This window comes from Equus caballus, chromosome 10, assembly GCF_041296265.1.
Source record: "Equus caballus isolate H_3958 breed thoroughbred chromosome 10, TB-T2T, whole genome shotgun sequence".
Lineage (NCBI taxonomy): Eukaryota > Metazoa > Chordata > Mammalia > Perissodactyla > Equidae > Equus > Equus caballus.
This window is the reverse complement of record NC_091693.1, coordinates 27264449-27291699: the sequence shown is the minus strand read 5'-3', so window position 1 is coordinate 27291699 and position 27251 is coordinate 27264449. Positions and strand designations below refer to the sequence as shown.

The 27251-nt window shown below is 43.7% G+C and overlaps 1 protein-coding gene across 1 annotated transcript; it reads right to left on the bottom strand.

The window, feature by feature from the left end:
- Positions 1–831: 831 nt before the first annotated feature.
- LOC100061329 (zinc finger protein 814) lies at positions 832–27165 on the bottom strand. Its single transcript, XM_070225001.1, is given in 4 exon segments — positions 832–5499; positions 13549–13675; positions 26368–26597; positions 26758–27165. Coding segments are annotated over 2 exon segments (2355 nt in total). The 5' UTR covers positions 13583–13675; positions 26368–26597; positions 26758–27165; the 3' UTR covers positions 832–3178.
- Between the last annotated feature and the right edge of the window lie 86 nt (positions 27166–27251).

Sequence of the window (27251 nt, the reverse complement as noted above, 5' to 3'; positions counted from 1 at the left end):
CCTCTGCCGCCTCCCGCCTTCCCGCCTTCCCGCAGCTGCTGCCCGGCCTGGGGGAGTGTCCCGCACACGCCAAGGCTGGTTTCCCGCCAAAGCCCGCGGACCCGAGTGGAATCTCCCACTCCTTCTCTGAGCACATCTCGCTTCCACGGTGGGAGCACTGACACTTGGGGAATTGGCAAACACTACCAACCGGGGCTAGATTTCCTGTATTACTGAATGCCGGGAGTCAAGCGATGGACGTTAAGGTCATAATGCGAACGAAACTTAACCATGTAGGGTGTTTCTGGCCATGACATTATGTGTGACGCAGACAGTCTGAGGAAAACAATGAGGAAATATCCTTCCAGTATTTAGAAACAATGACTCCATACAGAAAAATGTCGCTCACGCCATTTAGGAGAAAAATTCCAATGTCTTTGTTGTTTCAGTGTCTTACTTGAAAATGAAAAGGGAAATAGCCTAACTCATATGAAAGAAAACAGACAAATGGGATGACCAGAAATTGTACAAAAGACAAACTATTGGGAAATGACATGAAAAATGCCCAAAGTCAGGAATCCTTTGGGCAATGCAATTAAAATGACACTGAGAGAGCACCACACACTTATCAATGGCTGAAACTGAAGAAGGACCACATCAAATACTGGCAGTGATTTGGAGGAAATGGAACTTTCACACACTGCTGGTGGGAGAGCAAAAGGGAGAAATCCTGTTAGATCACAGTCTGGCAGTTTCTTCAAGTTAAACATTCATCTACCCTGTGACTCAGACATTGCCCTCTACTTATTGACAAAAGATAAAAGAAACACATTGTATAAGAACTGACACAAATGTTTCTAACAGCTTTATTATAAAATCTAGAAATAACCTAAAAGCTCATAAACAGATGAACAGATAAACTAACAGTGATATATCCAAAAAATATTACTCAGCAAAAGATGAGCTACTCACCTATCATTGGTGAATCTCTAATTATCAAACAAAGGAAATCAGAAAAAAAGTACAATAAACAGTTTATGATTCCACTCATAAATTCAAGAAAATGGGAAGATATCTATTGTAAGAAAGTAAATTGTTAGCTGGAGAGGTGGGAAGGGTGAAGAGATTATAAAAGTACATGAGGTAAAGATATCAAGATACATTAGGGCTATGATAGTTTCAGAGGTTCATACCTATGTCAAAACTTGTCGAATTTTACACTTTACATGCAGTTTAGTACATGTAAATTACACTGTAATAAAGTCTTAAAAATAGGCTCTAGAGAAGAAATATCTGTACATCCCACTCTTTTTGGAAAATAAGCTTACAACCCAACACTGTGGTGGTCTAGCAGTTAAAATTCAGCACTGTCACTGCTGGGCTGGGTTCATTTCCACTCAAGGAACCCTATCACCTATTTGTCAGTTGTCATAATGTGGTGGCTGGTGTTGCTGTGATACTGAAGGCTTTCCCACCAGTATTTCAAATACCAGCAGCATCACCCACGGTGGATAGGTCTCCAGCGGAGCTTTCTGACAAAGACAGACTGGGAAGAAGTACGTGAACACACTTCCAAAAGAACTGGCCATGAAAACCCTATAAATAGCAGAGAAGCTTTGTTTGATATGGTGCAAAAAGTGAGAGGATGGGCGAAAACACTGGGCAGGGTTCCACTCTGCTGTTCACAGGATCTCTAGAAGTTGGAATTGAACTGCTGAATGGCATTAGCACTATACCGACTCCACCAACTCTCTCCTCATGCCCTCAGGGGGCAGTCTTCCTTCAGTGGTAGCAAATATGGGAAGCAATGAAGGACACTGCCACCTCACTCAACAGGAACGCTGCCTGGGTCACAAGAGCCCCTTCTGTCAACCACAAATACCCTTTTTCTCTTTTTTTCCTCCTTGTGCAGTAATGGCCTTGAGTTGAACATCACTGAGAGGATACAGAAATCCACAAAACCTTTCAATTATTTTTATTACATTCTCAGACAGTGACTTCAGCTACACAAGATAAACATGCCTGGCAATCCTTAGACTTGTGTACAAACTGATCCTGCACAGTCACTGTCACAGAACTATTCCTGGATGCACTTTTAGAAGAGGCACATTCCATCTATTTGGCTGAAGTCTCCTCCACTCTCTTAAGCCAGTGTTTCTCCACCAATTATGGTTTCCCCTAGACCCAACAGTCTTACAACTAGTGACTTTTTCCCAATGACCTGTGGACACCAGGCCACATGGCTCTTTGTAGATGGGAAGATATCCCCTCCACAGTGCTGACGTCCCCTGTGAGACCTCCTGTGAAGGGAAAAAGGTCATGCTGCCCTCAGATCCACTTGAGGTTCTCACACCCTCTCCTCAGGGTCATCACTGAGCCTCCTGAATCACAGCATCCAGGCCTCAGATGAGGACCAGAAAACCCTGCAGTCTTTCCTGGGAGGCTTTGGGAGCAATGGAAATTTGCTCAAAACTGAGAAGTTATTTTCTGTCATCATACTGTCTCTCCTCAGGCACGCTAAGTTTGAGACCCATAAAAAGTTGTTCACCCCTTCATGCTTGTAGAGCCTGAATCTGTTTATGAACTACCCCACACAGTAAATAGAACACCTAAGATTAAAGAGGATTTAAATTATAAGGCCATCATTGTTGTACAAGACAAAGCAACATGCAGCAGGTAGTTCTAGTTTGTGACTTGGCAGCTGGAACAATTCATCCCAAGTATCATGTGACATCACATGTCCTGAAGAAGTTAGTCATTCTGTGCAAACTGCCAGCCCTACTTGTGGTATTTTCTGGGCCAACAGTGACTCAGGTCCATGTGCAAGGTAGTCAAGGCAGAGGGAAAGCTGACCCCTGAGGGCTCAGGTGACTCCTAACTTGCTCTAATTCATGGGAGAACAGAGGTCAGCTTCCCTGAGCACACTGGGGTGGTGACTTATGCACACTGTGACCTGTCAGATGGCACAGGTGAAATGGCTTTGGTCACAGAAACTAGGAGTGGCATAAATCTGAAAGGATCCTTGGACAAGTTAGAAAGAGCAACATATTACAGAAGCTTCCCACGTAACTGACACCTATAGGAAATCTCCCCACCATGCATGTTCAGATGCATGAGAACCAATTCGAACAGATGGCTCCTCACAGAGTTTCCACTAGTCTAATTCCACTAAACAGGAAACTGCACATTCCCTGCCCATCTAAGGCATTTCTCTAGTGTGAACTCTCCGATGTCTAGAGAGGATGGATTTTCACATAAAAAATTTCCCACATTCACTGCAGTCATAAGGCCTTTCTCCTGTGTGACCTTTCTGATGATAACGGAGTTTGGATCCAGAGATAAAAGACTTCCCACATTCACTGCACTCATAAGGCCTTTCTCCAGTGTGAACTCTCTGATGATAACGGAGGTTGGAGCTGGAGATAAAAAATTTCCCACATTCACTGCACTCATAAGGTCTTTCTCCTGTGTGAACTCTCTGATGATAACGGAGGGTGGAACTAGAGGTAAAAGATTTCCCACACTCACTGCACTCATAAGGCCTTTCTCCTGCGTGAACCCTCAGATGATAAGAGAGAGTGTCACTACTGAAAAAAGATTTCCCACATTCACTGCACACATAAGGTCTTTCTCCAGTGTGAACTCGCTGATGATAACGGAGTTTGGAGCTAAAGATAAAAGATTTCCCACATTCACCACATTCATAAGGCCTTTCTCCTGAGTGAACTCTCTGATGATAACTAAGACCAGAGGTAGAGGTAAAAGATTTCCCACATTCTCTGCACTCATAAGGCCTTTCTCTATTATGAATTTTCTGGTGTATTGAGAGGGAAGATTTTTGGCTAAAGGATTTCCCACATTCATTACACTCATAAGGCCTGTCTCCAGTGTGAACTCTCTGATGTTTATTGAATTGTGATCTGTCCTTAAAGGATTTCCCACATTCATTGCACTCATAAGGTCTTTCTCCAGTGTGAACTCTGTGATGATAATGGAGGGCAGAGCTAGTAGTAAAAGATTTCCCACATTCACTGCACTCATAAGGCCTTTCTCCAAGGTGACCTTGCTGATGATACTGGAGGGTGGAGCTGAAGGTAAAAGATTTCCCACATTTACTGCACATATAAGGCTTTTCTCCTGTGTGAATTCTCTGGTGTTGAATGAGTGTCCACCCATTGTTAAAAAATTTCCCACACTCATGGCACTCATAAGGCTTTTCTCCTGTGTGAACTCTGTGGTGATAATGAAGGCTGGAGCTAAAAGTAAAAGATTTCCCACATTCTGCACACTCATAAGGCCTTTCTCCTGAGCGAACTCTTAGGTGTATAATGTTATGTTTTTGGGTAAAGCACTTCCCACATGCACTACACTCAAAAGGCCTTTCTCCAGTGTGAACTCTGTGATGATAATGGAGAGCAGTACGAGTGATAAAAGATTTCCCACATTCATTGCACTTGTGAGGTCTGTCTCCAGAATGAACTCTCTGATGATAATGGAGGATGGACCTAGAGAAAAAAGATTTCCCACAATCACTGCACTCATAAGGCCTTTCTCCTGTGTGAGCTCTTCGATGATAACTGAGGGCAGCACTAGAGGTAAAAGATTTTGCACAGTCACTACACTTATAAGCCTTTTCTCCAATTTGAACTCTCTTGTACTGAATGAATATTGAGCTATGTCTAAAAGATTTCTCACATTCACTGCAGACATAGCTGTTCTCTCGATTGTGCCCCCTCTGGGGATGACTGAGGAAAGATTGGTAGCTTAAGGATTTCCCACATTTGCTGCACTTGCACAGTCTTGCCCCAGTATGAATTCTTTGGTGTTGACTGAGGGTTGAACTTCGGATAAAAGATCTGCCACATTCTCCACACACATGAAGGCTTCCTCCAGGGTGGACTCTCTGGTGCACAACAAATGAGGATTTGTACCTGAATGTCCTACCACATTCATGGTACACAAAATACTGTCTTCCAGTGTGAACACCCTGGTCCTGAACAAGTATATGTTTGGGACCAAAGGCCTTCTTGCATTCTCCCCAGGTATAACGACTATTTTTGCCTGGTAAAGTGGCCCTGCATTGGGTGATTTTGTCTGGCTTCTCCCCAGTATGAGTGGTCTACTGCTGTTGATGTCCCAAGCTTGCCAGGAAGTCCTTCCCAACCTCCCCACAGGGAACGGGCTTCCCTGACACATGGAATCTGCAGCTCTTCACAAACGAGGCCGTGTCCACACTGCTTCTGAAGGGTTTGTCTCCCATGTGCTGCTCCTGGTGCTGTTGAAACTTTGCACTGAAATAAAACTGTTTTGTACAAGCCCCACACCTCAACAGTTTCAGGCTGTGTTGTGTTCCCTGCTGCTCAGCCAAGTGGAAAATGTCTCTCAAGACTGGACCACACATCTGACAGGGGTGGGTCTTCTGGGAAGATGGGGCTGCCGTGGGAGCCCTGGCAGTTGAAACTTCTACAGAAATGCTCTGTTCAAAGGGAGCCTCCAAATCCTCTGCTCCACAACAGCAACCTGAAGGCAAAGAAACCCTGGTGAAATACATGTTGACCACAGGGAGGGGCAACCCCAGCACAAACGAGCATCTGTCTCATCTCACAGTGAATCTATGGGATGCTTTTCAAGGCAAGGGAGTTGGAATCCAGTTGAGGGGGAAGCTGGTTGCTGCGCATTACTGGGCCTCTAAGGTCCCTGACTGGTGGAGACCTTACCAGTGCAAGGATACAAAAACATAAGGAAGAGAAGCAGGGTCTACAACTTGTTCTCTGCCCACAGCTTCCTGCAGGACCTTTTCTGCTGCTGATGTGAGGTTTAGTAGAAAGTGCAGCCAAGCCTACGGAAATCCACTCACAATAGATTAGCTGCTGCACAAGGTCAATTTAAGGATATGTTCACAACTCATGGCCCAACATGTGAGGGCCAACCGTCGAGAGCACTGCAGAAGGTGTTGAGAGAAAAGGGTCGCATGTGGAATCCAGAGAGGTGGAGTTACGTCTGGTCTGGAAGTCACAGAGGAAGTGACGAGTACTAGAATTGATGAATTGGCAAAGTGTCAATATGGGAAAGGAAAGGTAGAAATGGGGTGTGGCCACGGGCAATGGCACCAAATCTGGTTGAACAGGACAGGCTCCTGCTATGTTCTAAACATAGGCCTGATATCATACCCTCCCCAGCTGCCACTCAGCAGGGCAGGCCCCCTCTGAGCCCAACCTGCCATGGCTGCAGTGATGTCCATCCTGTCCCACACATAGAACTCTTCCTCCTAAGCCTTAGTTGAGCAACTATGTGGGACATGGAGAATATAAGTCCTAAGGGAATGACAGGAGAGGTGAATGGCCAGCACTGTCCTAGAGCAACACAGCCTACAACAGACCACAGAAAACAGATCTAGCTGAGTGATGTCATCGTGATGTCAGAGAAAGTCAGCCTTTGCTTCCAGCAAAACACAATTAGACAGCTATCTATGCATAACACTGGCCTTTGGAGGGCTCAAGAGCCCAATTAAGATACCACAGCAACACAATGGAAGAAAAAAAGTAAATAACCACTCAAAAAGGATTACTGGGGACATCTACTTAGTGGATCTGGAGATGAAAAGGAACAGGAAGAAGGGTAGGGCTGTGTGTATCAGCCAAAAGGCAGATGCCATCATGGTCCCCAGTGGCCTGCTCTGCAGAGGACCCCAGTAGCCTCTGCTGCAGAGAACCTCCTCAGCCCCCACTAGAGCTGCGGAACCTATAGTGTGCAGAGCAGAGGAGGCCGAGTGTTTATAGCCACAGATGCCAGTTGCCTGCTCTGCAGAGAACAGTGGCAGGTTTCCCATTATGGCAACCAACAGCTATTGCCACAGGAGACCTGCCTGAGGATAATATGCTGAGGTGCCCCCACCCAAAGGAGATATTGCTCTGTTTCAGGACCACAGCTGTTACCCCTCTCAACCTTGCACACATCCCAGACACTGGAGCCATAACTGCTCCATGGTTGCCCATACTCCATAACCTGACTGCGTGGCTGTCACTCAAGCACCTGTACCCCAGACACCAGAGTCATGGCTGCTGTGGGCTAGCTAGCTACTCAGACCCCAGAGACACTGTCTCTCTGTATTCACCCATGTTCTGGTTACAGGCTCCATCACTGCTCAGTGTGTGACTACATCTTACAGAGTCAACTCAATGTCACTGCAGGCTATTCAGCACCTGGGACCCTAGAACTGCTACTGCTCTGCATCTGTTCATACCCTAGAACCCAGATCCATACCTGCACCACAGGTGCCTGCACATCAGACACCAATGCCACCACCACCACGAAGGCACCCAAAAGCCAGACTTGGCATCAAGAGGGACCCCTCAGTCAAAATATTTCCCATGGGAAAAAGATCAGGAAATCCCTAGCAGAATTCTCCACTGCTGAGGACACCCACAGCCTTAGCTGTTGAGGACCCCTGCAATCTTTGCTGATGCTGACCTCAGGTGACAGACCTGCACAGACACTAAGCTGCTGGGCTTTCTTGTAGTAGGAATTGCCAGAACCCACTGAGATGGTACAGATACACCCTCATACAGGTGAAAAGCTTCCTAACCAAAACCTTTCAGTCAAATCTGGAAGAAGTGACTGCTCCATGTATTGCATAGACATGAGCACAAGGCTGCAAGAAATACAAAAATCCAGAAAACATGACACCCCCAAAAGAACACGGTAAACCATCAGTCACACCAAAGAAATGTAGATCTATGAACCATCAGACAAAGAATACAAAGTAATTGTTTTAAGGAAGCTCTGCGAGCTACAAGAAAACAGAAACAGACAATTCAAGAAAATAAAGAAAACAACATGCAAACAAAATGAGATTTTCAACAGAAAGATAGAAAATATAAAAAAGGACCCAACATAAATGATGGTGCTGAAGACTATAATGAATGAAAAAATGCAATAGAGAGCATCAATAGCCAACTTGATCAATCCAAAGAATGAATCTGAAACTGAAATCATCCAAAGAAGAAAAGAGACGAAAGAACTAAAGAGTGAAGAAAACCTACTTGAATTATGGGACATTATGAAACAAAACAATATTTGCATTATGGGAGCCCAAGAAGGAGAAGGGAGAGGGGAAGGGGGAGAAAGCTTATTGAAAGACATAATGGATGAAAATTCCTCAAATCTGGGGAGAGAAGTGGACATCCAGGCACATGATGCCCATAAGTCCCCCCAAAAATTCAACCCAAAGAAGACTTCACCAAGACATATAATAAAACTCAAGCAGTAATGATAAAGAGAATGCTGAAAACTGCAAGAGAAAAGAAACTCATCTTATACAAGGGAACCCTCATAAGGATATGTGCGGTTTTCTTTGCTGAAATACTGCATACTGGGAGAGAGCTGGATGATGTTCTAAACGCTGAAAGAAAAAAACTGCAACCTAAGAATACTTTACCAGCAAAGGTGCCCTTCAGAAATGAAGGAGAGAAAAAGACTTTCCCAGACCAACAGAAGTGGAGGGATTCATCACCACCTGACCTACCCTCCAAGACACGCTAAAGGGAGTTTTTCAAGCTGAACCGAAAGTACAGTAATTAGTAACACAAAAATATATAACACACTGGCAAAAGTAAGTATATAGTCAAATTCAGAACACTCTAATACTGTAATAGCGTGTTAATCATTCAAATCTACTATGAAGGATAAAAGGTAAAGAGTATGAAAAATAACTATACCTGCAATAATTTGTTAATGGTTACGCAATATAAAAGATGTAAATTGTGACATCAAAAACACAGAATGTATGGGGGGGAGTGTAAGAGTAGAGTTTTTGTATGTGACCAAAGTTAAGTTGTTATCAGCCTAAAACAGGATGCTATAAATATAAGATATTATATATGTCTCATGGTAACCACAAAGGAAAAACCTATAGTAGATATACAAAAGAGAAAGGAATGAAAGCATACCATCATGGAAAATCACAGAGGAAGACAGCAAGAGAGGAAGAAAGGAACCAAGGAACTACAAAACAGCAGACAATATTTAACAAAATGGCAACAGTAAGTCCTAATAAGATTCTCCAGTCAAAAACATACAGTGGCTGAACAGAAAAAGAAAAACAAGATCCAACGATATGCTGCCTACAATAGAGTAACTTCAGTTTTAAGGACACACCCAGGAGAAAGTGAAGGGATTGAAAGAGATATTCCATGCAAATGGAAACCAAAGAGCATGGGCAGCTATACTTACAGGAGATAAAAGACTTTAGGTCAAAAGTTGTCACAAGAGACAAAGAAGGTCATTATATAATGATAAAGGAGTCAATTCATCGAGAGAATGTAAAAACTGTACGTATATATGCACCACACATCACAGCATCTAAATTATTAAGCAAATACAACCAGATCTGAAGGCAGAAAAGATGGCAATGGAATATTAATAGGGAACTTCAGTATCCCCCTTTCAACAATGGGTGGATATCCAAACAAATAAATACGGATATATTTGAATTAAATGACACTTTAGTCCCAATGGATCTAACAGAGATACAGAGAACATTCCATCCTACTATAGTGGAATACACATTCTTCTCAAGTGCACACAGAATATTCTCTAGGACAGATCATATGTTATGTCAAACAAGTCTTAAATTTTGGAAGACTGAAATCACATCAAGTATCTTTTCCTAACACAACAGATAAAGCTAGAAATCAGTAACAGGATGAAAGCTGAAAAATTCACAAATATGTGGACATTAAACAACACAATCCTGACCAATCAATCGGTCAAAGGAAAAATCAAAAGGAAAATAAAAAAATACCTTGAGACAAACCAAATGAAAACGACAACAAAACATGTGGAATGTGCAAAAGCAGTTCTAAGAGGAAAGTTTAGAGTGATCAATGCTGGCATTAAGAAAAAAGAAAGGTCTCAAATAAGCAACCTAAGTTTATAGTTCAAGGAAGTAGAAAAAGAACAAACTAAGACCAAAGTTAGCAGAACAAACAATGAAACAAAGATAAGAACAGAAATAAAAAAGAAACTATAAAAACATCAAAAAGATCACTAATACTAAAGCTAGTTTTTTGAAAAGAAAAATTGACAAATTTTTAGGTAGATTAACTTATAATAGAGAGAAAACACGAACAAATTAACTCAGAAATAAAAGAGGAGGAATCACAACTGACAGCATAGAAACACAAAAGATCCTAAGACTACTACGGACTGTTATGTACCAACAAATTAGATAACCTAGAAGAAAGAGATAAATTCCTAGAAACATACAACCTACCAACACTGAATCATGAAAAATAAAAAATCTGCATAAACCAATAACAAGTAAGGAGATTTAATCAGTAACCAAATATCTCCAAATGAAAAGGTCACAAACAGATTCACTGATGAATTCTATTGACATTTTAAAGAAGGATTAACATCAATTTTTCTCAAACTCTCAAAAATGTGAAGAGGAAGGAACATTTATAAACTCATTTTAGGAGGCTAGCATTCACCTGATACCAAAACCAGACAAGGACACTAAAAAGAAAATTAAAGGCTAACATCCCCGACGAACACAGATCTGTTAAAAAAAACCTCAACAGCACATAAAAGGAATCCAATTCAACAGCACATAAAAAGAATCATAAACTGTGACCCAGTGGGATTTCTCCTTGGGATGCAAGGATGTTCATCATAAGCAAGTCAATGAATGTGATACACCACATTACTGAAACAAGACAAGGATACCCACCCTCACCACTGCTTTTTAAAACAATACTTCAAGTCCTAGCCAGCACAGTAAGGTAGGAAAAACAAATGAAAGGTATTCAAATCAGAAAAAAGTTACACTGTGTTTGCAGATGACATGATCTTATATAAAGAAAACCATAAAAACTCCAATAAAAAACTATCACGATGAATGAATGAACTCAGTAAACTTGCAGAACATAAAATCAATATACAGAAATCAGTTGCATCTATACACTAACAACAAAATATCTCAATAAGAAATTAGGAAATCAATTCCATTTACAACAACATTAAAACCAATAAAATACTTAGGAATAAGTTTAATCAAGGAGGCAAAAGATCTGTAAGGCTCTGATGAAAGAAACTGAAGACACAAATAAATGGAAAGATATTCCAAGCTTTTGGATTGGAGGAATTATGATTGATAAAATGTCTCTACTACCCAAAGCAATCTACAAATTCAATGCAATCTCTACCAAAATTCCAACAGCATTTTTACTAGAAATAGAAAAAGAATCCTAAAATTCAAACCACAAATGACCTCAACAATCCAAAGCAATCTTGATCAAGATCAAAGTTAGAGGCATCACACTTCATGACTTCAAACTACATTACAAAACAACAGTAATCAAAATAGTATGGTACTGAAAAAAGAGACACACAGATCTATGAAATATAGAGCCCAGAAATAAAGCCACGCATATATGATCAACTACTCCTTGCCAATGGTGCCAAGAATACACAATGGAGAAAGGATAGTCACTTCAATAAATGGTGTTGGGAAAATGGGTATGCATATGCCAAAAAAAGAAACTGGGATCCTTACACCACTCACAAAAATTAACTTGAAATGGATTAAAGACTTAAATGTAAGACATGAAAATGTAAAACGCTTTGAAAAAAACAGATAGAAAGCTCCTTGATGTTGATTTTCACAACCATTTTTTGGGATATGACACCAAAATACAGGCAACAAAGGCAAAAACAAACGAGTTGGGTTACATCAAATTTAAAAAGCTTCTTAATAGCAAAGGAAGCAATCAACAAAATGAAAACGGAGAAAATATTTGAAAACACTGTATCTTGTAAGAAGTTAATATATAAAAAATATAAAGTACTCATACAACTCAATAGCAGCAGAACACTCCAATTAAAAATAGGCAAAGTAGGGCCAGCCAGGTGGTGTAGCGGTTATGTTCGGGTGATCCACTTTGGCGGCCTGGGGTTCACCAAGTCGGATCCCGGCACTGACCTACGCACTGCTCATGGAGCCATGCTGTGGCAGGCGTCCCACATATAAAATAGAGGAAGATGGGCACAGATGTTAGCTCAAGGTCAATCTTCCTCAGCAAAAAGAGGAGGATTGGTGGAGGATGTTAGCTCAGTGCTAAACTTCCTTAAAAAAATAAACAATAAATAAAAATGAATGGGCAAAGGACATGAACAGATGTTCTATGAAAGAAGATCGACAAATGGCCAGCAGGTATATGAAAAAAATGCCCCTCCCCCCTAATCATCAGGCAAATAATACAAATCTAAACCACAGGCAGATACCACCTCACACCTGATAAAACGGCTACCATCAAAAAGAGCATAGAGAATTTTTGGTGAGGATGTAGATGTAAGGGAACCCTTACTCACTGGGGGTTGGAATGTAAAAAAAAAAAAAAAAATTGAAATCATAGACACAGAGTATAAATTGCCATCATCTGGGCCATGGGGAAAATGGGGAGACACTGGTCAAAAGGTACAAATGTTCAGTCACAAGATGAGTAAGTTTTAAGGATGTAATGTACAGCACGGAAACTACAGTTAATAAATACTGTATTGTACACTTGAAACTTATTTCGAGATCTTAAGCACTCTTAACAACACCACAATAATAAGGTAAGTTATGAGGTGATGGATGTTTAATTAACTTCATTGTGGCAATTATTTCAAAATGTATACACATATCAAATCAACATGTTGTATATGTTAATATACAGTCAGCCTCCATAACCATGAGTTCCATATCCATGAAAAAAAAAAAACAAGGATCAAAAAAATTTGAAAAAAGAAAATTCCAGAAAGTTCCAAAAAGCAAACCTTGAATTTGCCATGCACCAAGCACTATGCTGAATCCACGTGAATAAAGTGATGTGTAGGCAACTATGTACATGGCATTTACATTGTATTAGGTATCATGAGTAATCTAGAGATGATTTAAAGAGCACAGGAGGATGTGTGTAGGTTATATGCAAAGACCATGCCATTTTATTTAAGAAACTTGAGCACCCTTGGATTTTAGTATGGGGGGGGAGGGTCCTGGAACCAATCCTCCCATGGATACCAAGAGATGACTGTATACAATTTTACATCTAGACAAGCCTGACAAAAAAAAAGAAACAGAGAAAACAGATCTAAACACTACAAACCATGTAGGAGGGCACTGAAAAGCATCCCATGGTTCAGGTAAGTAATGACCATGACAATGTCTCATGCCTGGCACAAGTGGCCATGAGGAAATGTCAGGGAAAAGAAGGAACAAAGCCTGGGATACAGAAGTGATATGGATCTGGACACAATGACCCAGAGAGGGCAAGCTCGGTGGAATCCGCGAAGCTCACTGCAATACCCCCAGCCTGGATGCCTTTCCTAAGAGGGCTCCGTACAGCAGGTACTGGGGCTGCAGGGGAGAGAACAGGGCGGTACACATACCCAGCCCTAGCAACACACCACCACCCAAGCTGGGGGAGCAAGCGGTGTCCACAGTCCATGAGAAAAACGACTGAGAAGCACTGTGGGGAGGGAATACAGCTTAGTCCAGGTCACTGGTGAGGCTGTTCCAAGTCTTACCCAGAGAGGATATGAGCACAAAGTTCTCCAGCATCACATCCAGGTACAGGCGTCTCTGAGCCTCATCCAGGAGCCTCCAGTCCCCCCAGGAGAAGTACACAGCAACATCGTGAAAGATCACACTGTCCTGTAATGACAGGGACAGATGAAAACATCAACACTCTCTCTGAGATCCCACAATCCATCTCACCACACATCTACCCCACACTCATCCTCCCCCCCAGCTCCCCACCTCAGAGGAATTCCAGGCCAGGTGCCACTGAGGCCCACCCTATCCTCAGGGTCCCCTTATTCACTGTGTTCAGCCCTCAGAAACATCAGGTAGTGGGGCACAGAGATGTCATCCAAGCTCTGGTCCTGGCCTGTAGGGTCCCATCCACTCTGTCAGTCAATTCCCCTGGAGACTCTAGACTTGGACTCCAAGACGCAGCCAAACGTGGGCTCATACTTCGCCCTTCAGTCTCCAATACCAGGGCCCGAGGGCCATCGGCTCACGCTTCCTGTCGATGTGCATGTCATTCCATAGATTGTACCTCTCACGTCTTCAGTGCCCACAGTTGCACTCCCAGCTCTGCATTTAGGGAAATCCCCAAGTGCTGCTCTGAAGGCCTCCTCTACACCTCTGATCCTTCTCAACATCAGCCCCTGAGAAGCACATGTGAGCTACAGATGCCCCTAGCCTACTTCCACTTCTGTGCTTCTCAGATACACAACCTCCCGTCTCCAACCTTCCTTAGAGCCCCAGCCCTGATGGTCTCTGTGCTAGGCACAGTGACTCTCACAAATGACCACACGTGCCCCACACCTTACCCCCCATCAACACTGAACACCCCAGACCCCACCAAAGCTTATCACACAACTCTGGTGAAGGTGTACATCAGTGAATGAGCAGGAGCCCTGGCTCAGCATCATCCTGTCTCAGTTACTCCTCTGCCTCCACAGCCATCTCATGTCCACTCATCCCACAGAAGCCTTAGTCACCTGCCAGACCATGCTGTCTCCCATATGGTTACCATGGTCACTTCTCCCCTTCACCTGGGTTTGTGTGCACCACTGCACCTCACTAGGTGCACAGCGAGAAAACCACTCCTCATCATGCATGCTCCTCCTTCAGACCAGCTAAGAGCATTGCCAGGACGACCTGCATTCCCCCACCTAATGGGGAGTACAGCTCCTTCCTGGTCCACACAACAGCCACCAGTTTTCATTATCTCCGTCCTGAACCCTTCCTGAGATTTCCAGACCTGTGTGTCCAGCTGCCCACTTGATGCCACCACTGTTCTCTGAAACATCTCAGACACTTAACAGGGTCAAAAAAATCTTGTGATACTCTCAAGGAAAATTAATCTATCATGAACTTCCACATCCCAGTGGGAGCTTCGATTCCTTCAGCTGCTAGGACCAGAAAAACTGCAGTCATCCCTGACTTCCTCTCCCTCAGCTATAACGTCCAAAAATCTACTTGACCCTTCTTAAAAAAAAATGGACGGAGTGTCCAACTTTTTTCCCACCTCCATGGCCACCACTCCGGTCCATCAACACTCATGTGGTTATAGCAGCTGTCTCCTCCGTGCTCCCTGCCTCCTCCCTTAACCCCATAGTCTAGTCTCCACTGTGCAGCCAGACGGAGCCTGTTAAATCCAGGCAAGACCAACTCCTTCCTCGTATCCGAGCCTCCCGTTATCTCCCTAACAGATGCCCAACTGCTCAGACGGCCACACTGCAGGACTGATTCCTGACTCCCTGCTCTTTGCTCTTCACAGAAAGGAGACCTGCTGTCCCCTGTCTCCAGCTCAGTCACACCTCCAAGCATTTGCACACGCTGGTGTCCGTTCCTGGGGTAACCTTCCACAGCTGTTTATACTGGGTGTCAGAAATAGGAACACCTCCTGGGGCCCGCTGGTTAAGTTCGCCGGCTCCGCTTCCGGGGCCCTGGGTTTCACCGGTTGGAATCATGGGCGCGGACATGGCACCGCTCATCAGGCCATGCTGAGGCTGCGTCCCACATGCCACAACTAGAAGTACCCACAACTAAAATACATAACTATGTACTGGGGGGCTTTGGGGAGAAAAAGGAAAAATAAAATCTTAAAAAAAAAAAAAAGAAAGAAAGAAATGGGAACACCTCCATGTTACCCTTGGCCTCACTCAGGAGTCTGGACATGGAGTATGCCAAGGGTCGCAGACCCAACAGGTGGGAGAAAGGGTGAGTTTCAGGACGCCACAATTCCAGACACCACACGGCTGGTGTTAGTACCACTGAGGGGCTGGGACACCCTCTCCTTCCCTGTGCAGGTTCCGTAAGTGCTTTTTCTGTCGCAGGAGAGAGGCAGGCCACCACGGCTGGACCCCGCCCCGCCCTGCGACCCGGTGACCTCGGCTTCACTCACTGGCCTCCGGACCTCACTCCTCAGAGCTGCCTCGGAACAGCTCTGCGCCCTCGGACCAGGACTCCGCTCCCTGCGCCTCCCCGGCCTCCTCACCCCTTCCCGTCCGTTCTCTCCGAGCAGCTCCTGGAGAACTTTTGAAACCCCAACACGCACCGCGTCCCTCTCTGGTCACAGCCCTCCCGGCTCCGGGGCCCTCGGACTGAAGGAGCAGCCCCTCCCCTGCCGGTCCAGGCGGGACCCGTCCTCACACTGTTCCCTGCGGACACAACGTGGACCCGGTCCCCTCCGCCCCCTCCGCCCGGGACCCACGCCCGCAGCCACAGGCCCCACGAGCGCCTCCCCGGCCCGGCCCCGGGGCCTGGGCTGCAGGCCCGGGAGCAGCGCCCGCCCGAGGGCTGGAGCTCGGGCTGCGCTGCGGGCGGGGCGGGCCGGAGCCGAGCGCTCACCTGAGCCGGCTCCCTCCGCGCGGCCGCCGCCATCGGCCTTGGGGGCGGCGCGGGGCCGGGAGCGGCGGGAGACGAGGCGCCGGGCGCGGCGCTCCCTGGCCCGGGCCTGGCGCGGGGCCCCGGGCGGTGTCGCCGAGCCTCAGAGCCGCCTGGGCCGTGGGGACGGCGCCTCCTCTGCCGCCACCTCGGTCCGGACCTGGCGATTCGGAGGCGTCTGACCAGGTGAATAGACCCGAAAGCCGCCAACAAAACGCCAGAATTGCCGCCTCAAGGCGGTTCGTCCTCCCGGAACTGCCCCCTCTCTGGAATTTCATTGGGCGAATGCCGCTGCCGCTCCACGCATAGCTTTCTGGGTAATGTAGTTCCCACAGCCGCTCAGGCCAGGAAGCCGCGCAGAGTTATCTGCCAGGGAAATGGCCAAGCAGCAGCGCGAGGCTGTTGGGAAATGACCTCGCTCTACTTGCAGAGCTGGGAAGCGGCTTTGCTCCTCTTTAGGGGGCGGCAGGCCGATTTCTGGGGAGTCTTAAGTGTTTTTTTTTTTTTAAAAAAGATTTTGTTTTTCCTTTTTTCTCCCCAAAGCAATGTGGGGACATAGTTGTGTATTTTTAGTTGTGGGTCCTTGTAGTTGTGGCATGTGCGACGCCGCCTCAGCGTGGCTTGATGAGCGGCCCATGTCTGCGACCAGGATCCAAACCAGCGAAACCCTGGGCCACGGAAGCAGAGCGCTAGAACTTAACCACTGGGACACGGGGATGGTCCCTTAAGTGTTCTTAAGAGTCTTCAGCGCTACTGACCACTTAAGTGTTTAGACATTATTTCAGACTCCATGAAGCGGACTATAGTGGTCATCCACTGGTAGCTAGAAGTAAATAAACATTATCTTATTGTACTTCAATTGCATGCAGCCTGAAGTATTAAAGTTATTTTTGTGAACTTTAGTAGATTCTGCCTGTGATAAGAAAAGACACCAAGAGGGCCATGATGGAGAAGATACAGGAGGAGGAGATACTGGGTGGCTCTGAAGCAGATGGACAAGGTGGGATCTGGGCCTCCAGTCTCCAGAGAAAACATCTCTCCTGCTGTATAGTTACTGATTATGCCCAAGTCAGAGAGAAACACTGCCGTATCCATAAAACATAGAATTTTAAAAATCCATATAACATAGTTATAACTGTTTTATACATGCACACTCTTTTTTCCAACATACATGGAAAGTTTTTAATGTATAAAATATCAAATTTACTGTTGTTTATTAAGAAGTACTCTACTATGTACATTTATAAAACTGAAAGTCAAAAGTTTCTGATTATTCTACTGGAGAAAACTGATGTTTGCAGCATGGTATCTTTTTAGAATTCTGTCTGCACATGGATGCATGTTACCAAACACAAACACAGGTTTGTTTACTCGCTGCACAGGAGAGCCAATAACTGGAATGCCAGGCTTGTGGCAAGGAAAGATCTTTATTGTCAAAAGGAAGCCAGGGGCCGGCCCGGTGGCACAGCGGTTAAGTGCGCCTGTTCCCACTTCAGCAGCCTGGGGTTCACCAGTTTGAATCCCGGGTGTGGACATGGCACCACTTGGCAAGCCATGCTGTGGTAGGCGTCCCACGTAGGAAGTAGGGGAAGATAGGCACAGATGTTAGCTCAGGGCCAGTCTTCCTCAGCAAAAAGAGGAGGATTGGCAGATGTTAGCTCAGGGCTAGTCTTCCTCAAAAAACAAAAAAGGAAGCCAGACAAGGAGATGGAAGTTAAAACTCAGATCCACCTCCTCAAAGGGAGAAAGGTAGGGGTTTTTGGTAGGGGAGGGGGAGCATGTGGCCTTGGTGAGTGGCACCTCCCCACCAGCCTGCGTTTGGCCTTGAAGACTGAATTTCTTTTCCCTTGACTGTCTGGACTTTTCTGATTAGTTTTCATCTTGAGCCTGAGTTTGGCCTTGTGAGGCTGAATCTAGACGTCTGGACCTTGACTTCCTGGGAAAGACAGTTCACTCATAGACTAAGGAGGGACAGAAAGACCTGGTTAGTTTTGAACAATAGTTGACTGTGCTGAGTGTGCACAGCTGCAGTTAGCAAAGCTTATCTCAAAGCCTTTTTTTTCTCTTCTAGCCCAAGGAAGATTTTTTAACTCCTTCATTCTCAGTTTCATGCATAACTGTGTGTAACTGTTTTTTTGTTAATTCCCTCCAGTTGATTCCCATGCTAGATCAGACAATGCTCCACTGCTATTCACAGGGTTTTCATGACTAATTTTTTGGGAAGTGGGTGGCCAGGTCCTTCTTCCTAGTCTGTCTAGTCTGGAAGCTCTGCTGTCCAACATGGGTGACAGTCTTGGCATTTTAAATATTGTGGCCCAGGTTCCAGCATCACAGCAACATGCAGCCACCACAGTATGACATCTGATATTTGGGTGATGTGGTTCCCTGACCAGGAGACAAACTCAGCCCCAGTGGTGAGAGCCAGAATCTTAACTAGGCCACCACATGTGTGCCTGTGCATTCATATGTATTCCTATATAAAAACAAGTTGTTTTTTGCTTAGTAAAAAGGAAGTCATACTTTGTATACAGATCTGTAGTTTGCTTTGCTGACTTAACAGTACATCTTGCAAAACCTAAATCTGCTTCCTCATTTTACACCGGGTACGTCCTTATCTCAACCAGGTAGACGCACAAAGCTGCCTCCTTCTTTTAGAGGTTGCCTTGCATTCAACTATCTTTTTACACCAGGGACTCCAGATGGGGACTACCATTGCCCCTCGATCCCTGAAGGTCCCCTCCTGAGTGTGGGACCACTCCTGCACTCTCAGATCTCCAGGCTGGAAACTGGCTGGCAAAGGGACTGGCTGGGAAGACCTGGCTCAAGGGCTGGCAGGTTCCTTGGGCACCTCCTGGTAGCCACATGTGAAGGTAGAAATGCGGCCTTGCCCTGCTAGGAGGACTTGGTCAGTGCAGGGAGGACTTCCTCTGGGCCTGGAATTGTGGGGACTTGATGTTGGCTGTCTGGCGGTGTGCCCAACTTCTGGCATGAGAGCGATGGCCACAGCAGTGAAAAGGGTGGACTTAGCCGTTATGGACAATGTTTACTCTTACTGACACATGGATGTGTATCCATCATGGATGTTGTTTAATATTATGCATCTATGATGGATACACTTTTTTCTCAAGGTAATATGTATCTTGACTCTGCTAATAAATTCTTTTTTTTTTTTTTGAGGAAGATTAGCCCTGAGCTAACTACTGCCAATCTTCCTCTTTTTGCTGCAGAAGACTGGCCCTGAGCTAACATCCATGCCCATCTTCCTCTACTTTTATACGTGGGACACCTACCATAGCATGGCTTTTGCCAAGCAGTGCCATGTCCGCACCCGGGATCCGAACTGGCGAACCCCACGCTGCCGAGAAACAGAACGTGTGCACTTAACCACTGCGCCACTGGGCCGGCCCCTCTGCTAATAAATTCTTAATATGCTTGAAACCATTGCAATTCCACTTTTGTCATGTATCAGGTGGTCCTTGATGCAGTGTGCATGTGTGTGGTGAAATGGGTGAGGGGTCTCTGGGAAATGAGAGGCCATCCTTTCATTCTTGGTCTGTGCAAAGCAAGAAGGTTCTGGGAAGGTATCAGCAGGAATGTGACACAAAGGGATGGGAGGACGAGCTTACAGAGAGTAGAAATAATGAAGGTAAAGCTCTAACACAGGCTTGTGTTTGGCATTTCTCAGAAGCATCAGTAAGCCAGTGATTCTGTAGCAAAGTGAGTCCAGAGAGAACTAACTCTGTGGTTTTCTGCCTGATGGGAAACACTGAAGGCAGCTCGCCTCATGGGGCCATTTAAACAAACAGTGAGAGGCTGGCCTGGTGGCGTAGCGGTTAAGTTTGCACGCTCAGCTTCAGCGGCCTGGGGTTTGCCGGCTTGGATCCTGGGCGTGAACCTACACACTGCTTATCAAGGCATGCTGAGGCAGGTGTCCCACATATAAAGTAGAGGAAGATGGGCACAGATGTTAGCTCAGGGCCAATCTTCCTCAGCAAAAAGAGGACAATTGGTGGCAGATGTTAGCTCAGGGCTAATCGTCCTCAAAAATAACTAACTAACTAACTAAATAAAGGAGCAGTGACACAGGCTACTAAACATCACACAGTATATCACTGATTTCTGAAGTGATGTACATCTTGTGTAACGCTCCCTCATACACCAGGTCTGCCTGTCAGAATTCTGTCTCACTTCATTGCTCATTTAGCTCTCTGTGTACCATCTTTTTCCAGTGCCATGGTTTAGTTGTGTTTCCTACTATCTCATGCATGCAAGTCATCTATCTCTAGATGATAATACAAATAAAAGAGGAAATATTCCCGAGAGGAGGAAAGAGTTCAAAAGGGAAGATCCACACCCAAATAAAAATTATTATAAAACTAAAAGAACTTTAAAGACAAAGTTTTACAAACTTATAGTATGAAAAAATGGATCACCCATGAAGAATAATGAAATTGAGTTCAGACTTTTCAATAATATTGGCAGGTGCAAGAGTAGAAAGTGGTAAGGCTTTTAAATAATTGAAGAGACAATGACCTTTAAACTGAGATCTTTTTGTATGTAGCCAGCACGTTATTTTAGAAGGGAAGTATTCAAATATACAAGTATTCAATGCTAAAGTCAGAAGAGTTTTTACTACACTTATGGCCAGCATCGAAGGCACTAATAAAGTATTTGAGTCAGAAGAGTAAGTCTAGAAGAACTCTTTACACTTCACTCAACTTGTTTTACTTCCTGAATTTAATCATTATTTTCCCACTCCAAACAAATATTTGCTGATAGTCGGTGCTAGAATGTGAAAGTGTGTCTTGCTCTGCTGTACTCCTCATACATCGTTTAAGAATGTATTTGAGAAAAAGTGATTCTGAGAGTTTTGAAACCTAACACAATACAGCACTGTGCTGCTCATTCTTTCCAATTTGATTCTAACAGAACAATAGCAAAGCAGAAAGTCTACAATTCCGTGTGAGATAATGTACAGTTGTGTGAAGTCTTCAGAGTGAAACTAACCACAGTCTATACAGTCCTACATGTTTTCCATTAAAATCTGAATTTACTCAGCTTAAACTAGAGTAGTAATGTAACCAAAAGCTCAGTCTGAACCTGATGCCAATCCAAATAATAAGAACTGAGTCCTGAGTGGAAAGGAAAGGCTTTCCTTTGCCAGGCAGAGGGAGCAAAGCAAGGGCTAGTGCCTCAAGAATTGCTAGGTCTCTATTAAGAAATGGGTAGGTTTTTCTTTTTAAAGATTGGCACTGGAGTTAACATCTGTTGCCAATCTTTTTCTTCTTCTTCTTCTCCCTAAAGACCCCCAGTACACAGTTGTATATTCTAGTTGTGGGTCCTTCTGGTTGTGCTATGTGGGACTCCACCTCAGCATGCCTTTATGAGCGCTGCCATGTCCACACCCAGGATCTGAACCAGTGAAACCCTGGGCCACTGAAGCAGAGCACCTGAACCTAACCACTCGGCCAGGGGCCAGCCCCTAGAAATGGGTAGGTGTTTTTATTTAGGGTTTTAGGTAGGGGAGGGGCACATGTAGCTTTGGTGGGAGTTTTCCCACCAGCCTTCAGCTGCCTGCAGGGAGCAGAGACATAAGGGATCCCGTGATGTCTTTGGCTGTCTGTCTCCGTGGTGGACTCTGGATTCCTCTGGGAAGCTTCAGTTTCTTGATATTCTCTGGACATTAGTTATTCTGTAAAAGAACTTAAAGGTCCTGTGATTAGCTACAATATTAGTAGGAGGCCAGCTTGAGGCCATCTGGGCTCTAACAATTTGTACCTTCTATTTGGTTGTAAAGTTCAGGGAGTCCTAGGTTAAAGAAACAAACATTTACATATGAGTGTAACTAAAGAAGCAGGGAACTGGGAATGTGTGCTTTTGGTTTTAACCCCATATATGCTGGGATCACCATAGGGGAACTGATATCAGGGCTGGTATTAACTAAGAGCTGGTAACAGGATTACTGATAGATAGTTATCAGGTAGGAATTAGATTTAAAAATGACCAAAGGACTACAGTTTTGAACTATTTTTTCATAACTTTTGTTGGTTAATTGTAAAGTTTTGAAATCAGTTAGATACAAAACATACAAAACCATTTCCTGGCTGAAACTCTTGGATAAACTGAGTCAATGAAATGAAAAAAAACTTCTCAGAATGAAGCATAAACATGAGCACAGAAATGTTCATAAGTTGTGTGGGCTTTGATAAATTGGGATAGATCCAGTATGTATTTCACAAATACAGTTCCCAGAGCAGGTGAATCAGCAATCCCTGGGAACTGTTAGAAATGCAAATTATGCACGCTAACACTAACTCACTCAATCAGAAACTCTGGAGCTGAGGCCAGCAATCAGATTCTAAAGGCTTTCCAGGTGACTCTAATGTATTTGAAAAGGACTGGAATAGGGGCCAGCCCTGTGGCTGAGAGCTTAAGTTCACACACTCTGCTACAGTGGCCCAAGGTTTCACCAGGTAGGATCCTGGGCACAGAGATGGCACTGCTCATCGAGCCATGCTGAGGTGGCATCCCACATAGCACAACCAGAGGCACTCACAACTAGAATATACAATTATGTACTGGGGGGCTTTGGGGAGAAGAAGAAGAAGAAGAAGAAGAAAATAGATTAAAAAAAAGAAAATGAGTAGAATAGACAAGGCAACATTAATGTAAGAGTTCTGGATTAGGGAAATTGTTTAAGCTCATAATATTGGTGCAGTAAATTAAAGATTGTTCATTCCCAAGAAATGAAATGAAACTGAAGGTGTTATATAAATAAACAAAAAATTGCATACATACCTGACCTATTGTGAAAAGTAGGTATAATAAAAGTCTTTTAGAAAACATGAGAAGACTTCAAAAAACAGGAGATAATATAAGATCGTTGAAAAGAAACAACTTTTTTGCTGATAAATAATAGAAAAAAGGAAAACATTATTTGAGTTATTTCAAAATTTTTCCACGTATTGGCAATGACTGAGCAAAAGAAAGTTTATACTTCAATGTCATTTAACAAAATCTGAACTTCCAAAATGAAAATTATTTATCTTTTCAAACCAATTAATACCATTAAAAAATCTAAAATTGATCACAACAGATACCAAAGAAATACAAGGGATCATAAGAGAATACTATGAAAAACTATATGCCAACAAATCGAACAACCTAGAAGAAATGGATAAATTCCTAGACTCTTACAACCTCCCCAAACTGAAGCAGGAAGAAATAAAGAATCTGAATAGACCAATCACAAGTAAAGAAATAGAAACAGTAATCAAAAACTTCCCCCAAAATAAGAGTCCAGGACCAGACGGCTTCTCTGGAGAATTCTACCAAACATTCAAAGAAGACTTAATACCTATCCTTCTCAAACTATTCCAGAAAACTGAGGAAGATGGAGCACTCCCTAACACATTCTATGAAGCCAACATCACTCTGATCCCCAAACCTGACAAGGACAACATAAAGAAGGAAAACTACAGGCCAATATCACTGAGGAACATACATGCAAAAATCCTCAACAAAATTCTGGCAAACTGAATACAGCAATACATCAAAAAGATTATACACCATGATCAAGTGGGATTTATACCAGGGACACAGGGATGGTTCAACATCCACAAGTCAATCAACGTGATACACTACATTAACAAAATGAAAAGCAAAAACCACATGATCATCTCAATAGATGCAGAGAAAGCATTCTACAAGATCCAACATCCATTTATGATAAAAACTCTCAATAAAATGGGTATAGAAGGAAAGTACCTCAACATAATAAAGGCCATATATGACAAACCCACAGCCAACATCATACTCAATGGACAAAAACTGAAAGCCATCCCTCTGAGAACAGGAACAAGACAAGGGTGTCCACTTTTACCACTCCTATTCAACATAGTACTGGAGGTGTTGGCCAGAGCAATTTGGCAGGAAAAAGAAATAAAAGGAATCCAAATGGGCAATGAAGAAGTAAAACTCTCACTGTTTGCAGATGACATGATCTTATACATAGAAAACCCCAAAGAATCCATAGGAAAACTATTAGAAACAATCAACAGCTACAGCAAAGTTGCAGGGTATAAAATCAACATACATAAATCAGTAGCGTTTCTACATGCTAACAATGAACTAACAGAAAAAGAACTCAAGAACTCAATCCCATACACAATAGCAACGAAAAGAATAAAATACGTTGGGATAAATTTAACTAAGGAAGTGAAAGATCTATACAATGAAAACTACAAGACTTTCTTGAAAGAAATTGATGACAACATAAAGAGATGGAAAGACATTCCATGCACATGGATTGGAAGAATAAACATAGTTAAAATGTCCATACTACCTAAAGCAATCTACAGATTCAACGCTATCCCAATCAGAATCCCAATGACATTCTTTACAGAAATTGAAGAATCCTAAAATTCATATGGGGCAACAAAAGTTCCCGAATTACTAAAGCAATCCTGAGTAAGAAGAACAAAGTCGGAGGCATCACAATCCCTGACTTCAAAACATACTACAAAGCTACAGTAATCAAAACAGCATGGTACTGGTACAAAAACAGGTGCACAGATCAATGGAACAGAATTGAAAGCCCAGAAATAAAACCACACATCTATGGACAGCTAATCTTCGACAAAGGAGCTGAGGGCATACAATGGATAAAAGAAAGTCTCTTCAACAAATGGTGCTGGACAAACTGGACAGCCACATGTAAAAGAATGAAAATTGACCATTCTTTTTCACCATTCACAAAAGTAAACTCAAAATGGATCAAAGACCTAAAGATTAGGCCTGAAACAATAAGTCTTCCAGAAGAGAATATAGGCAGTACACTCTTTGACATCAGCTTCAAAAGAATCTTTTCGGACACCATAACTCCTCAGACGAGGGAAACAATAGAAAGAACAAACAAATGGGACTTCTTCAGACTAAAGAGCTTCTTCAAGGCAAGGGAAAACAGGATTGAAACAAACAAACAGCCCACTAATTGGGGAAAAATATTTGGAAGTAATACATCTGACAAAGGCTTAATATCCATAATATATAAAGAACGCACAAAACTCAACAACAAAAAATCAAACAACCCAATCAAAAAATGGGCAGGAGACATGAACAGACATTTCTCCAAAGAAGCTATATGGATGGCCAACAGACACATGAAAAGATGTTCATCATTGCTGTGCATCAGGGAAATGCAAATCAAAACTACACTAAGATATCATCTTACACCCATTAGAATGACAAAAATAACTAAAACAAATAGTAACAAATGTTGGAGAGGTTGTGGAGAAAAAGGAACCCTCATACACTGCTGGTGGGAATGCAAACTGGTGCGGCCACTATGGAAAACAGTATGGAGATTCCTCAGAAAATTAAAAATAGAACTACCATAGATCCAGCTATCCCACTACTGGGTATCTATCCAAAGAACCTGAAATCAGCAATTCCAAAAGTCCCATGCACTCCTGTGTTCATTGCAGCATTATTTACAATAGCAAAGACATGGAAGCAACCTAAGTGCCCATCAACAGATGATTGGATAAAGAAGATGTGGTATATATATACAATGGAATACTACTCAGCCATAAAAAAGAACAAAATCATCCCATTTGCAACAACATGGATGGACCTTGAGGGAATTATGTTAAGTGAAATAAGCCAGATAGAGAAGGACAATCTCTGTATGACTCCACGCATATGAGGAATTTAAAAATGCAGACAAAGAGAACAGATTAGTGGCTACCAGGGGAAGGGTGGGGTGGGGGATGGGCACAAAGGGGGAAGGGGTTGTACTGACAGACAATAATGCACAACTGAATTTCACAAGACTGTAACATATCATTAACTCAATAAAAAATAATTTAAAAATAAAAGAAAAAGAAATTGAGATGGAACGGAATAGTACCGCCGGTGCTCGCCTTTCCCCCACCAGACACACTGACCTTTGTTAAAATGTTCACGTTTACATTCCGTCTTTTTCATGATGCATTTTACTGTGGTTAATTAGCAAACGGCGTGAGCACCTCCAACAGCAGTTCTAAAATTTTCATGTTCTCTCCGTTCTCCAGCTGAATATTTGGAGGAGGCAAGTCTAGTCTTAAGACTCATGGACGGGCACTGGTGGATGTCACGTGGGATTTCACTCTATGCATAATATAACCACCAGGCCCAGCTACAAGAGAAGACGAGAAGGTAGTTATTGTGGGCAGACAAAAGCCCGCGAAGCAGAGCAGAATCAACGCAAGTGGAAAACTTTTAGTTTCCGGGATCCCCTGTGCCTAGCCACTTCCGTCTCAGACCAGGCTTCTATCTTCTGCTGTGGGCGGGCTCACCTCTTCCGCGGACACCATCTCATTCGGCGTCAAAAGACGTCACAGTGCACCTGCGCACAGCACACCTCCACCTTTCACTCCCAGAGAGCTCCGTGCGCCGTCAGCCGGACTGCAATTCCCAGAATGCTTAGCTCTAACCTTTTCAGTCCTGGGCGTTTAACCCTGAGCCCGGTGTCACTACGAGTACGAAGACTTATGCGCAAGGAGCTTCGCCAGAAACGCTGTGTATCCGTGAACTCTGGATTTGATCACTGACATCCGGAGCTAAGCAGAAGCCAGACGCTCCTTTCGCATATTTAGAATTTTTATAGTGTACGATGTCAGGGACCTTCTGACAGGCATGTGAAATTAATAAGAGAAACCTCCACTAAGTTGGAATTCGGAAGGCCTGTAGGGGAGCTCTCTGTAAACAAGGAGACAGGTAGCCTTGCATCTCTGACAGGAGGGCTTTCCTACTTTACCGCCCAGCAGGAGGAAGGAAGATTTCTCTCCCC